We start from the raw sequence: 15,173 nt of genomic DNA, 5'->3' as shown, positions 1-15,173 counted from the left end.
CTTCCCAGGTCTTTCTGTCACTTTCTCTTTTCTCCTTCCACTCGCCTGCCTCCTACTTCACCCACCATCTTTCCTTCCGCTCCCTGATACTCTTTATCTGGTCCATGTGCTGTTTCACTCTGCACTATTTACCTCCACCCTCCGATCTCACTGCCTGCTATTCCCTCTCCCTCCTCTCCACACTGCTACTACTCTCCTCCCCACACAACTACTACTTACATCCCCTCACTACTACTCTCCTCCCAACACTATTAATACTCCCCACTCCTCCTCATACTGCTACTGCTCTCCTCTACACTCACACTTTTTCCCATGATCACCCTTCTTTCCCTTCCCCAGTCACCTACTCTCCACCTATTAGTCTTACACACACACGCATACACACACACAACTTTTATGCTCACTCAAACACAGGTACCACACCCTCCCACCAACCAATACCTCACGTTACACACCCTGGTAATAAATCACCTCCATGCTCTTCTGCTCTGTCCTTCCTCTGCCTGGGCTCTTGGTCCTTTCGCTCCTCCCGTGACCTCACCCGAAAAACCCACTCCTTCATGCTTTCTGTCCTCCCTTTTATCCTCACAGCTCCCTTTTGATTCAGCCTCCACCTCAACTGTTTCCCCTGGCCAACCACCGCATTTCCTTTCCCCACGGTAGGAATATTAAAACGGGGTCTTTAGCCTCAACCCTTTTCATGTGCAGGTCCATCAGTCTCACGTAATGGCGGTCTGAAATAGTCAATGTCCCTGTTTGTGTGAGTCTTGCCCGACCAGTGGACAATGGCCATTTGACACAGGTGCCGATCGGAAGCCCCCACACAGGTAAGTTCAATGTTCCTTGGTGATCCAGTCTTGCTAGACACTTCTCGCCCTCAGTAACACTAGCATTCCCAGGCAGGTAGATCCTTCTAATCTACTCTGCTCCCTGAATCATCCAGATATTTCAACTGCAATGGGTTACGTAGCGACTTTCTATGTTTGGACTTCTGTGTGGTTCCTTCTGCTTCTCACTCTTTGGACTCTTTCTTCTCGGGCTGCCCACTGGCTTCACTGCTATGACTGCAGCTGACATTCTGGGTTCTATGAGACAAAAAGAGAGGCGCTGGCCAGAATGGTGCTATGCAGGTATGGGGTAATAGTCACTGGTACTCTGGAAAGCACCAGCCCCTATCCCTTCCCCATGTGCCTATTTCCTTTCTGAATCTCCCACTGCCTACCTCTGGGGTAGGACTTACTCTGGTGTAAATCCTGGCAGGTATCCCACCGTAGGCTGAGAGGGCTCCCTACCTCCACCTGAAAGGGACAGATGTCTGTCCCTGTCATACTTGTGATTATCTGATCTCTGGTTAGCTCTATGAGCATGTGTTCTAACTTTTATATCACCATTTTGGGTGCTGGGCTCACTTTCTGTTTGACTGGTATGGTTCAGAGTTTCAGCTTTATATGGTGCATGTACCCTGTTACTGTGCCAACTTTCACAGATGGTGCAAGTCATAGAGATGCTTCAACTGTTTTTATTTTTCTCTTTTTGGGGCCTAGGGTGGGTCTCTTCTGTCTTGAAATGACCATCCTCCCTTAGCAAGGAGCAAATATACCCTGGTTAGTGCTATCGAATGTTGACCCTTACTGTCGAAAATGCTAGCTTGTGCTAAGGTGATGAGATGATAATCTAAATGCTAGCTTTCTAAACTCCCTTAGGGATTTCCTAACAATCCTTAATCTATCCAAAGGTTAGTGTTCACATGGGGCTTTGGTAGAGTGCCTTGAAATTACACTGTTGGATTCAGGTTGGTTCTAACACACCCACCTCTTTCCTTCTACTCTCTCTACTGTAGCCCTCCTCCTTACTCCTTCCACCAATCTCCTGGCCCTACAATGGTGTGTTCCTCCTTGATTTCACCTCGACCCTTTGATGTTGCTCCTCCTTCTTCCACACTTCTACTCCCTACATTTCACAATGTCTCCCTCTTCCACACTACTACTACTGCCTTCTTACTACTACTACTACTACTCCTACTACTGGTACTCAGGCACCCTCCACCTGACTCTTCCCACCAATCTCCTAACCCTACAATGTTGTCTTCCTACTAGATCTCACTTCCACACTTTGATGTTGCTCCTCCTTCCTCCCCATTTCTACTCCTTACTTTAGACAATTGCTCCCTCTTCGATAAAAAATTCCAACTCTACCCCGATTTCCCAGATTTTCTCAGTTCCAAGGCTCTGCACTAGCTGTTAGCCAGGAGTCTCCTGTTTCAAATGTCTTGTCTGCGTTTCCTCAGCATAGGCTGACCTCGTTGTCGGGGTTTGGGATATCCCACTTTTGACACCACATTACACATACCACAGACGGCAATGAATGACTCCAAGTTGTAGAGATAGTTCAAGGGTCATTATTCTTCTCTTTGTGGGGCCTTGGGTCATCTTGTCCCCCCCATCTTGATATGAACCTCCTCCTTTACCCAAGCACCCATAACCCCTGGCTAGCGCTATCAAATGCTGATGCCTACTGTCAAACATGCTAGCTAGTCCTGGAGATGGAGGACAACAAACAGACCTGCAGGAGGAAGGAATTGCAGTGGATCATGGAAGAGATTGTTGGAAAAGGTGAGGTATTGGTTTAGGAGTGATAGTGGTTCTGCAGTGTGAATGTGTGTGTGTAGTGAGGGTATAGTAAGGAGTGACTTTGAGAAGGTTGCACTGTTTAAAAGGAGGGTGTTTGAGTAGTTCTGTCTGGAGGAGAGTAGTTGTGGTTGGAGGGGAGTAGTAGTAGTTGTTGGTAGAAGGGTCATAGTGTAAGAGGAGGAGAGGTAGTCTGGTTGAGTGGTGGTATGGGAGGATTGGTAGTATTAATGAGAATAAGTAAGGGTAGAACTAACATCAAAGGGTGGAGGTATCAGACCAGAGGTGGGGAGGAGTTAAAGGAGAAGGAGCCGGTAGAGAAGAAGGGAAAGGCCAGATTGGCTGTGAGTGGAATAGACAACTCCTACAGAGCCCTGCAGGCACTGTTCCTGTTCCCATTAGAAAACTAACCTGTGGCGAGAGTAGGACACGCTAAGAAGTCAGTGAGCCTGCATTTAGGCAAGTCAGTGCTAGTACAAGAACAAGGAAATTGAAACTAGTGGTTACCGTTCAATAGCACTAACCCAAAGTTATGGATGTCTGAGCTAGTGTGGGAATCGAGGGTAGGGTAGACGAGAGAGGGGGGGCTTAAGCCCCACAAATAAATCAATAAAAAACGTTGAGCTGTCCTCGAGACTCAGATTTCTGTTCCAATTGTGACCCCAAAATTATTAATCTTAATTAGCTTGGAATGAGAAGTTTGGTTTCATATTAGACCTCAGTGCACATAGTTGGCTAAAGTGCTTGACTTTGCAGTTTAATGAGACTCCCGGAGAAGCATGGTTATTAAGCTTGGGTGAAGTTCATGGAAGTTGCACCTCAATGAAATGTGCTTAATTTTTTAAGTTGAAAGTGTCACACCCTCCTTACCAAGGAGAAGTTCAAAGAAACAAAGGAAATAAAGTGTAAATCGGGGGGGGGGGGTAATTGTGTACAGATAGCATGTGTTTGTCAAATTGAGAGCATAAATCATACGTGTTCAGTTGGCAAAAACAAAATGAATCCTTAAAAGTAAATCAGTTGCTTCTGAACTTTGTTCTACTGGACTTTTGGAGTCATATGCCTACAATGAACTAATAACATTGCAGCAATCTGTCTAAGTGATGTCAGGAGGAGGAATCGACACATCGTGTATGCCTGTATGTGCCTGGTTCAGTCCCACCCAAATATGCCTTCAACGGCATATTTCTGGCGTGAACTCACCACATTGTAATACATCTAGTACATCAAAGGTACCAATTTCATTGAAAGAAGTAAAGCGCATGTGAGCGTGATTGAGGTGTGATCGACACTCCGCTGGACTAATAGAAATGCAATTTTGAAATTAAATATGGCATTTACGCCATTGCACTTAACTGGACTTATTGTACTGACTTGAGAACGATGAAAGGCTGACTCGTTCATGCACGTCCCATGAACAGGCCACTGCTGCAGGTGCGTTAATCTAATGAGATATCTAATTGAAGAATTCCTTCTCAGGAGGATAGCTCAAGGGCAACGTGCTTGCAAGATGACACAGAGCAACACAGGTTCGATCCCCGGGTCCGCGCTTAGAAATCTCTGGGTATTAAGCGCGTTATAAATAACCAATCATATCATTTCATATCGTAATTTTGCTGTCGTAGCTGGATATCTTTCACATATGTAGTGCACACCACTTCCTCCTGCTCATCCCACTAACCCGCTTAACCACCTTCCTCCTTTTCTCTACCTCTACTATGACTTGCTTGGCCGTATGCTCCCTTTGAAGTTCACATTTCCTTGACTGTCTTTCAATGTTTGTTTTTTGAACTACAACGTTCTTCCCTGAAACCCACAGACTACATCTATCTATTAGATGTGAGCATCTTTGACGTGTGCCGTGATGTTCATATTGTGGATGGGATCAATCGGATACTGATTCTTAACTCGTTACTTGTACCTTGTTCAGTTAGGCATTCTGTCGAAAATTCACTGCAACAGTTACTGTATGGGAGAAGTGTAAGTGACACATCAATATGAATGCATTATGGACTAGCAATGTTTTCAGCTGTTATGAAAGAGTATTGAACTCAAATAGGTACTTTTTCTAGCAAGCATTCACGTTTTCTGTGCTTTAAAGGGTGATATAAGGTGGAACTATAGATACAATTAATGGGAAAAGGGTGTCTAGGCACTCATTGTGATTGTGTATGTAGTATTATGCATGTATGTATGCCTGTTTATGTGTGCGTGTCAATAGGGCATGCAAGTAAGCATGGCGACTGCACTTACTGTTTGATTGAGAATGCTGTTTGTGTGGGTGTGTGTGTGTGGGAGAATATATTTTCTGCGTGCTCATGTGGCAAATCAAATGAAGTGTGAGTGAATGTGAGAGATGGTGAATGGGTGAGTGACTGTTGGGGCAATTGATATGACTCTGATTATGTGTGTGTTCTGCGTGGGCGCTAGTGTGGAGAATGCCGTGCCAGTGGAGGTGAGTGACTGGTGGATGAATGGGTATGAATGTGATTGTGTGTGTGTGAATGTTCTGGGTGGCTATTGAATGCAGTGTACATGAATGTGAAAGTGCATGGATGAGTGACAAGTAAGTGAATGGGTGTAAATGTGTCAATTATGTTTAAAGCTATAACTATTGTCCATCAATGCCTCGATGGAAAATCACCCACTTATCAGAGGAAACAGATATACCAATACATTCCAGGCTGATCGCTGAAATCAGAATCACTGGGACAGATTGCTTGCCCCAAGTTTAAAAGATCAAACGGTCTTGGTAAATCCTTCATTGTTATAGCGGTCCAAGTGTGGAATGGACTACAAACATCAATCAGGTTAGAGAGCAGCCACGGCATTCAGGAAAGCATTGAAGACAGCCATTTTTAAATAAGTCAGAAATACACAGGTTATGTAAAACACAGCCAGGTGTCCCGTTTTACCTATATGTTGTCTTTGTCTAAATGTAAGCACCCCAATGCCTGCGGGCTTCGGCGCTGTATAATCACATAAATAAATGAGAATGTGACTGAGAATCTTCTGGGTGGGTGGGTATGGGTGGGTGGGTACCCATGCAGAGAATGTAGTGTGAGTGAATGTAAGAGAAGGTGTATGGGTGGTTGTGGGTGAAAAGGTATGAATGCAATTGTGTGTGCATTTTCTGGGTAGGTGCCCTTGTGGAGAATGCAGAGTGGATGTGGGCGAAGATATGAGTGAGTGACTGGTGAGTGAATGGATAAGAGTGTGATAGTGTGTGTGTGCGCAAATCACATGGGAGGACCAGGGAGCACTGGAGCATTGTTGACATTTCCTTAAGTACCATGGCATGTTTTACTGGCATTTCTGGGCAAAGCCGACTTGATGTGTCCTATTTTGTGGTTAGACTGGTATTTTGGTGTAGCCAGTCTAGCTCTTTCTTACCATGGCATGACATTTTTTCCTGAACATCTATGCTAAAGCATCCATGATAAGTGTACTTACATGTCCAGACAAGCCTACATTGAAGCCAGCTTGGACATGTTTTCTTATTATGGCATGGTATTATTAATGGCAAAGCCAACAGGCAGATATTGGTAGAGCCACCTTGGACATGTTTTCTTATAGCATCATTACTGGCATTACACGCAAAGCAAACATGAGTATGTTCTTATAGGTAAATACTGGCATATATTGGTGTAGCTAGCATGGAAATGTATGGGCACAGCGAGCATGAAAATGTTTTTTATACTGGCATATATTGTAAGAAAAGGCATGAAAATGCATTGGAAAATGTTTGTGTGCATTGTTGGTGACTTGCATCTATTGGATTTCTTCATGAGTGATCCAACAAAACCAATTGCAAACTGTCTGGCATTTTACTAAACTTTTCACAGAAAGTGTGCTGTTTAATGCACCATTTTAAACCATTATTCAAAGCATTTACTCATGGGGAGAACTCCCGTGAACTCGTTTTTGTTGGTTGGTGCTTCCTCGCTACACTCTTTCGCTCTCACATACTTGGGGCAAATATTTACGCTGCTCGAATAAAAAAAAATCACCAGCCACCACACGTTGGGTGCCAGGGTCCAGACACCTCTCCCTTGTTTCTACACTAAGTGAAAAATGTGAGCTGTGATTAAAAAACATACATCTTTCACCTAGTACAGTGAGTACGTGCCCCTGCAACAGCATGATCAACATGGACATAGAAGTAATACAAACAGAGGGGAATGGCGCTGACAGCATTGTTTTCGGAGCCATTTGATTGACACAAAATAACCTAGAACCTTATGAATGTACTCACTTTTAAAAAGTAAGGTCATGGTGGGTTTTGTTGAAAAATGTTTGAGATATGAACGTCAAATTAATTTGTTGCCAATCGGGAGGGAGCTGATGTCCTGTGCAGAACGATTTTTTAGAAAATAAAAGCGAAACAAATTAACAAGATTGTGTTCTGCTCAATTCAGATCCATACTTCGCTGATCAATGGTAGACCAAGCGCGGAAGACCCTTCGCCAGCGCTGATGGAGTTCACCACCACCCGCTACATCCGCCTGCGTCTGCAGAGAATCCGGACACTGAATGCCGACCTGATGATGTTTGCACACAAGGACCTCAAGGACATCGACTCCATTGTTACAAGAAGGGTAAGTGCCATGACAGATGGAACTGCAACACAGGGCCCTTTCTAATATGAGCACCATACTGATGCATATGCCTGTAATCATCTGTAGCAATGGGGCTGGCCATTTCTAGTGTCACGTTAGTACCCAGCCTGGCAAAATGTCAATGAAATAAACGCTCCGATTGGTGCGTTTAGGAGCGTTACCTGATGGTAATCCCAGCGACGTTGCGGCGTGCATTTTGCGCCAAGCCCGACACTTGTTTCCATGGAAAGGGTGAAGGGACTATATATAGTCCCTTCTCCCCAAGCCCTGGCAGACTTTCTTTTCTTCTCGAGTCGCGAAACGGTTGCAGCACCATTTTTCAACTCAAGGAAAATACCTATTAGTACCCCGGTACAACGTGCCAGGGGTATAATGGCAATATAACCATCGAAGGGTGGCATTACTGGTTGGGTAATGCCCCTGGGGCTTTGTTAAAGCCCTTGCTTCACTCAGGCTTCCAACTATGGCCCCGGGGGCATTACCCAACCGGTAATGCACCACTCCTCGGGTTATATTGCCTAAGTAAAGCACAGGGGCTCTGCAGGCTTTTGTGATCTGAGTTCAGTGAGCAAATACACAAGCAAAGCAGATACATGACCTGGTGATGAGGGCATATGACCGGGTGATGAGGGTATATGACCGGGTGATGAGGGCATATAACATGCTGCTAGTCATTCAGAACTACATGTGGGCACACGTATGCACACACAAAACCGCACACACATCAAACACAACGCTTGTCCTATGAATGAAGCAGCTTGCACTGGTCGAGTTTTGGTAGCAATGTTTGTAGAATTTACCAAAACAATAGATTTATATTTGTATTTTAAGGTAGCAGTCACAACTCCACCGTTAAGCCCACATGACATTGTACATAGGAAAATGAACACATATTTTCCTCTGTCACATTTGCACTTGTCGAGATTTGACCAAAATTGTCGTGCCACTGATCAGGACAGATTTGAACCCCAATGCTATATTTGATGAGGTTAAATTAAAGTTTTAATGAGCAAAATCATTGCTGAATAAACCATGCTTTTGCATTGCGCTTCCCATATACTTCATCATGCATGTTTGGCTGCATATGTCGAAATTGCCCCCGTTGATTTTCGGGACTGTCATGCTCGTGAGGGTATCAATTAAAGGTCCGTGACCCACAAAAGCTGAAGGTGAGCTGAAACAAACTCCTTTACTAGAAAGGGTTAAATTGCAAAGTGCTGGTAGACTCATAACTCTAAACAGTTTGGAATCTGTGTGAGAAAAGTTGGCCAGAATGTCAATTCTTGAATGCACAGCTTCCCTGGAACCTACCAGAGAAACCGAGTCACCCAGGTTGTCATGTTGTCACTGGTCCCCTTGCGGGACCCGCAAAGGACGCCTGGTCTGACCAGACGTTCTGAGCGGGTCCCGCAAGGGAACCTCGTAATAGGGCGGAATGGGTTTACCGGCACTATTACCGGCGCCGTTAAACCCATTCCGCCCACCTCGTAATGAGGCCCTATGTATCTTTTTTTAGTCTTTTATTTTTTTCTCCAAGGTTTGTATCGAATTTTGAGTCAGCTGGTACTTTCAAAAAAATAATGCTTCATTTTTAAAAATACATCTGTCAAATCATTCTCAAAATGTGTATGTCCTGACTCAAGAGTTGCACAGTTTCCTGGTGTCTCCCGTCACCTCCTGAGGGCAGGTCTTAAGCTAGAGGTCCCCAGGTCCTCTGTTCTTGCGGGATCTGAATGACACAAGGCCTGGTAAGATGCTTGGTTTGTCCTCCTTTTTGTGTCCCCCTCCTTGTCTTGTGCTCCTAGAAACACTTGTGTACTTAGCGTTATAAATGGCATATCACATCATATAATATCATAGAGGCTACAAGTGACTCAAGGAACCACCTGGGAATTAATTCCAGGAGGTTTACTCTAACAGACCTGACTCTGGCAAAATATTTCTAACACCCAACGCAGAGACCGACTTCAGAGCGATTTATCACAAATCACTAGTGGGAGATTAAATAATACTTTACAAACTTTATATATATATGGGGTTTTGGTGGAGGTTTGCGTTCGCTGGGGGTTGCAGGGGTTTCCCCCCGCACATATGTAACAATTGACCTTCACAATTCAGTCAATTGTGAAAAGGTCAATTGTCATTGGAGCAATTGTAACTCGAACAATTCGCACACAACCAAGATGGTACATGAGCATCAATGTTCCTTTTACAGACAATCAGCATCCGGCCCAAAAGCTCTGAATGTAGACAATATGATGATTAGACAACACAAGGGTCTGTAGCCAATCTATTGCCACACTTAGCAAACCTGTGGAATGTGCATTAGGAGTGCCTTTGTCCTTGCAATGATCTTGATCCATATTGGCCGTTGCATGTCCCCTTGAATGATTCCACACTGTGGACCAGCAGTCCCATCATTTTTTGGCATCCTTCGCATAGTCCTTTCAGACCTCTGCCCTAGTCCTTCATTCCCTCTAGAATCCCAAGGAGACTTTAGCTGTCACTACAGCATGCCTCTGACGGTTTCTCCTCTGTCTGTGGCCTTTCTCTCATCTTAAGGGTCTTCCTGGTTCTGGGGAACCAACCACACCAACAGAGTTTGGTCAGACCCCTAGCTGAAACCATTTAAGTTTAAGCAGGGCTTTAAGTGAGCCGGGCCCTAAATGGGGCTGAGCCAGGGCCCTACAGTCCCACCACAATTTTGGCGGAACACATTATCCTGCTGCAGCCACGACGGGAGATGCGCCCTCCATTACGTGAGGCATGCTGACAGAAGTGCCAGCCAGCTGTAGCGTTGCTGTAGCTGGCTGCCACTTCTGTCAGTCATTGTAACTTCCTCTGGTGACCCCTCATTTGAGGTTACTGTCCCTTTGTTTCCCCAGGTCGCCAAGGCATCTTTAACCCTGGCGAACCTGGGGATTACATTAAATATTTCGAGGATTCTAAAAGATGATTTGAAAAGTACTCAATTCAAGCCATCTTTTATAAAGCTTTGCCAACAGACAAAGATGCCTCGGGCTTTGTCCGTCGTCAAAGCTTTAAAAAAGATGGCTTGAAAAGTATGCAAACTATAAGGTACGCTCACAAATATATAAATTGTATATATTTGTTTGCATACCTTACTATGTTTGGCTTGTGTACTTTTCAAGCCATCTTGAAGTACACAAAACTTAGTAAGGCACGCAAACACATATATAAATGTAAGCATTTATATATTCATGTGCGTACCTTACTATGGTTTGTGCACTTTTTTAGGACACTCCCACCCCATAAGCCACGCCCCCAAACGAGCACCCCCCCACCCTCGATTTCTTAACCCACTTAAAGCCCTGAGTTTAAGATCCTGATGAAGCATCTTCATTCCTCTTTGAGGTACAAGCTGAACTGGGATTCATGTCAATGCCAGATCTAGTTATGTGTCCCTGCAGGGCCTGTGATGGCCTTTTTTCCCAGAAAATGTGCTGACGACATGACTCCTCTTAGGCCGCCCATCCGATCCTTTTGTATTTTACTAGCTTTACATATACTTTACAGCAAAACATAAATGCTTTTGATGATCGGAGAATTTTGAAGTCTTTTTAATGGCGGCAAGTTAGTGTTATTTCTCATCAGGTATTCTGGAAGCTTTTTGAGCACTTGATTTAGACCGATAAGCCACCCAAAATCCATTGGTATTGCAGACGCCTCACGCGCGATTCTATATATGAGTTATCAAAGTACTAGGTCAATATGCCAACCACTCGCTCACAGCTGCAGCGCATTACCGATGGCAATGTAGCATTACCTGCCATGGAAACGTAACACGACATAGATGTCAAATTGCGTCTGTAAACCACAACATATCTATACAACATCTGTGGTCAATTAACCGGGGGAACAGCTGTTTACATTCAATAAACTCTCTCTAAACGCAATGTTTTCCAGAGAATTCAAGGGTGCTGATGTGACTTGGTAAAACAATGCAAGCTTTATTCCAACACTTCCTCTTGAAAGCAGTGAGAGTGTGTAGGTTTTTGCCAAGCACCGACAGCTGGCAGAAATGCTATTAAAGAAGAAACCTGCTTGCTCTACGCACTTATTGTCAGTTTAACTGGAAATACTGTACTGCGGTGCGTCACATAACGTGTGCGGCACAGCCTGATCGCCATAGCCGCACATACCACTTAGCAACGGTAGAATTCTTTAAAACTTCAGTTGTGGAATCAGAAAAATACAATATTAAAGCTGTTACACCAAGCAAAGGAAAATACACTGACGCGGGCTTGTAAAGATTCCCAGAATCTTTATTACAAAACTGAACAGTATTGAACAAAGTTCACAAACAGCTATTTGGCTGTCAATATATCACAGAGACCACCAGCAGGGTTCAATGTGAGCAGTGAGCAGAATTTGCTAGCTGGACATCAGCGTATTTATACAGTTTGTTGTAATGATGTCCAGCCCCTTACAAGTTAATTATACACTAGCCTAGGGTCGCGCCAGGTTCGTTTTCCTAATTTACATATCTCGTGCATACGGTTTACTTTTGAACACATTTACTAACACACACTATTATTCTTTAACTTAACGTTACACTCTTTACGTATCGTTTTAATACAGATCAAACAAATGTTTTGCATGTCGTATTTGGATAGCATTATTGTTCTTGTATACTTGTAGTTTAACATTGCTAATTCAAGTAATCCCCTGATCCCGAGGTCAACAAAGGACAAGGTCTACATGACCCTAACATGTAGCCTGAAGGCAGGTTGGACATTAACCCTCCTACAGAGGTTGAAGAGGTTAAGGCAAGAACAAGAGCACACGAGACGGACATTTTAGACTACAGGGTGACTTTGTACAATAAACTAAAATGGCGGTTCTAACCTAAAATGGAGGCTTGATTCACTTGAGGTCACGACCTTGTAATACGGGTTTCCTCACAAAGCGTAATCAAACATGTTTTTCAAAGCTATTTAAATTTGTACCATCAAAGTTCCCTGAGATGCTATCATTCCATCGGCCAAAAAATAGTGCTCTAAGAGAAGCGTAACAGGCAGTTGTCAAAGGTAAAGGATGAATATACCAACCTAGCCCCTTATCCCCATGTTGCGGTAGATGTGAACAGATCCAACAATTGGTCTTATTTAAAATTGCATGAGTGGCATTCATAATTACCAAAAGGGTATTATTCTGATAGTTCCGTCTATGCAAAGAAACTCTAGGCGATAAAGTATGCAATTGCACGGAAGGAGTGGGGACAACAGATACATTTTCAATAGGTAAAAAGTCCTCTAGCGGATATGCTTCCTCCAGATACCATAACCCAAAACCAACAGTTACTAAAAATCCAGTAATTATCACAAAAAGGCAACAATATACTTTGGGGGTCCGTTTACATGCTTGATTATTGTCTCTGCTAGTCACATTTTTTTCTAAAAGTTTGGTACGAGCGGTAGTGGGTGCAGTCATTGAAGTCTTCAACCGAAAAAACAACAATTGTTCGTTTGCTGGCGACTCCAGTCACGCGTCTTCTTAATGTCTTCTTAATGTCTTTCCCACAACCCTTAGCCAACAGAATGTTTCCGTACAGTCGGGCCAAAAGACAAGCCCTCAAATGATTTTTTTTTTCCAATCGCACAGTCAGACCATGCTGTACATTTACTTCCTTGGACGCAAATTATATTTCACAGTTTCTGGTGAGGACAAAGTGTCGTCACTTCCATCTGGAAGTAGCGAATGAACGGAAATGGGATCAGAAAAGGATTGATCCGGAAGTTCTACTGTTGGGGAGTGCGGAGACAAGATGACCGTTTTATCTGGCCTTGCGGATTCCGGAGCGGTCTCCGATTCTCCCTTGTTGGTTGTTGCTGTTTCAGGCACACTAGTTACAGCAGTGGGAAGGGATTCTGTATCTTCTGTATTGTATGGCACAGGCTGTGGGATCCGTTTGGTGTGCATCGCATGGATCCAGTTCTTATGACCCGCTACCCGCACAGCAGTCTGAGTGACTAGCAGGACTTGGTAGGGACCCCTCCACCGAGGTGCAAGGCAAGACAACCTCTCAAAAACCTTCATGAGGATCCAGTTCCCCGGTCGTAGACTGTGACCGGGACCCTCGTAGCGTACAGGTAATGCCTCTCGCACCTGGTGATGAATTGAAAACAGATTTTTAGTCAACTGGTTACAGTAATCTGAAAGAAGCACATTTTCTATGTCCCGCAGTGAACTGCTTTTTGGCAAACCCCAAATATTAGCAGGTCTCCCCATTACCACCTCAAAGGGAGAGAGCCCAGTCTTAGTTTGAGGGGTTGTTCTCATCGACAGCAACACGATCGGTAAGGCGTCCGGCCATTTTAGCTTGGTGCCAGCACACGTCTTAGCGAGTTTGTTCTTTATAATGCCGTTATGCCTTTCCACTAATCCGGCACTTTGGGCATGTCTGGCCGAATGGAACCGTTTATCAATCTGTAATCCTTTGCAAATTTGTAGGATTACAGTAGCGATAAAGTGTGGCCCATTATCTGACCAGATGACTCTCGGAAGCCCGAACCTAGGAAAAAACTCTTTCAAAAGAGTTTTTGCCGTGGTTATGGCCATTGCATCTCTAACCGTGAAACCCTCAACCCACTTACTAAAGGCACAGATGACAACCAACACATTTCGGATTGTTACAACGTTCCATTTCAATAAAATCAAAGTGAATAACCTCAAACGGGACAGAAGGTGGAGTGAAACTTCCTCTAGGAGTCGAGGTACCTTTTCCTACATTATGCTGCAAGCAGATCATGCACCCTTGGACAAAACGCTCCGCGGTTTTGAAAATATTATCATTGGCCCATACACTGTGTAGCATTTTTGTCAATTTACGCGCACAAACATGTATCGGACCATAAGCCATAATAACCAGCATTGTAATGTAGGCGTCAGGGAGTAACCATTTTCCTTCAATATTGTCCACCCAACACCCATCATCATCCAATCTCCCTGCGCCCTCAATCCATCTCTTAGTTTCTTCTATGGTAGCATCTGCTTGAATGTCTTTTACAGCATCGATACTTTCACCCAAAGTGCAAATATTTACACTCTCTCTTACAGCATACATTTCTGAACTAAAATCAGTGGCAGTTTGTTTAGCTATCTGATCGGCGAAAGCATTTCCTTTTCCTACATCATCTGTAACCTTTTGATGTGCTGAACATTTGATAATAGCTAATTGAACAGGGAGTGCGAGTGCTGAAAGTAATCGCACTATTAAAGTGCCATGCTGGATTTTCGTTCCGTGCGAGGTCAAGAAAACTCGTTCTTTCCAAAGTCTACCAAAATTGTGGACCACCCCAAAAGCATACTGACTATCGGTATATATATTTACTGTAAGCCCTTCAGAAAGTTCACAAGCTCGAGTTAACGCTATAATTTCTGCGGCCTGCGCGGAATTATGCATAATTCTTCTGGTTTCCACAATCGTGTTTAAAGAAGTGACGGCATAAGCAGCCGTGGATGTACCGTCTGGAAGTTTAAAACAAGAGCCATCACAAAATAGCTCTCCTTGTGGGATATCCAAAGGCGTGTCTTTCAGATCGATTCTGCCTTTAGTCTCTTGTTCTGTCACATAAAGGCAATCGTGTGACGCTTCGTCACCATCAACAGTATCTTGCGAGACAGGTAATAGTTCAGCCGGATTTAATACACAACACCTCTGAATTTGTATGTGGGGGGCAAACAAGATTAGTTCATGTCTTGTCAATCGTGCAGAAGTGAGGTGTTGCGTTTGAGTTCTATTCAATAAAATATCTACAGAGTGAGGTACCATTAGGGTTAACGCATGAACTAGGACCATTCCCTCACTCTGTTTTACAGACGCAGCAGCAGCAGCGACAGCGCGCATACATCTTGGCAAAGCGCATGCTACAGGATTAAGGGCGGAGGAATAGTAGCCGCATGG

The 15,173-nt window shown here is 44.1% G+C and overlaps 1 protein-coding gene across 7 annotated transcripts in view; it reads left to right on the top strand.

Moving 5' to 3' along the window:
• The window catches only part of LAMA2 (laminin subunit alpha 2), a 3,027,572-nt gene that overhangs the window by 860,766 nt on the left and 2,151,633 nt on the right, over positions 1–15,173 (top strand). For all 7 annotated transcript variants that reach the window (XM_069607473.1, XM_069607470.1, XM_069607476.1 and 4 more), the window contains exon 5: positions 7,046–7,225. In XM_069607473.1, coding sequence (XP_069463574.1) covers positions 7,046–7,225 — 180 coding nt within the window. The remainder of the gene's footprint in view (positions 1–7,045; positions 7,226–15,173) is intronic.

This window comes from Ambystoma mexicanum, chromosome 4q (genome assembly GCF_040938575.1).
Source record: "Ambystoma mexicanum isolate Mex_15411 chromosome 4q, UKY_AmexF1_1, whole genome shotgun sequence".
In the NCBI taxonomy this organism is placed as follows: domain Eukaryota; kingdom Metazoa; phylum Chordata; class Amphibia; order Caudata; family Ambystomatidae; genus Ambystoma; species Ambystoma mexicanum.
This window is presented reverse-complemented; position numbering and strand designations above follow the sequence as displayed.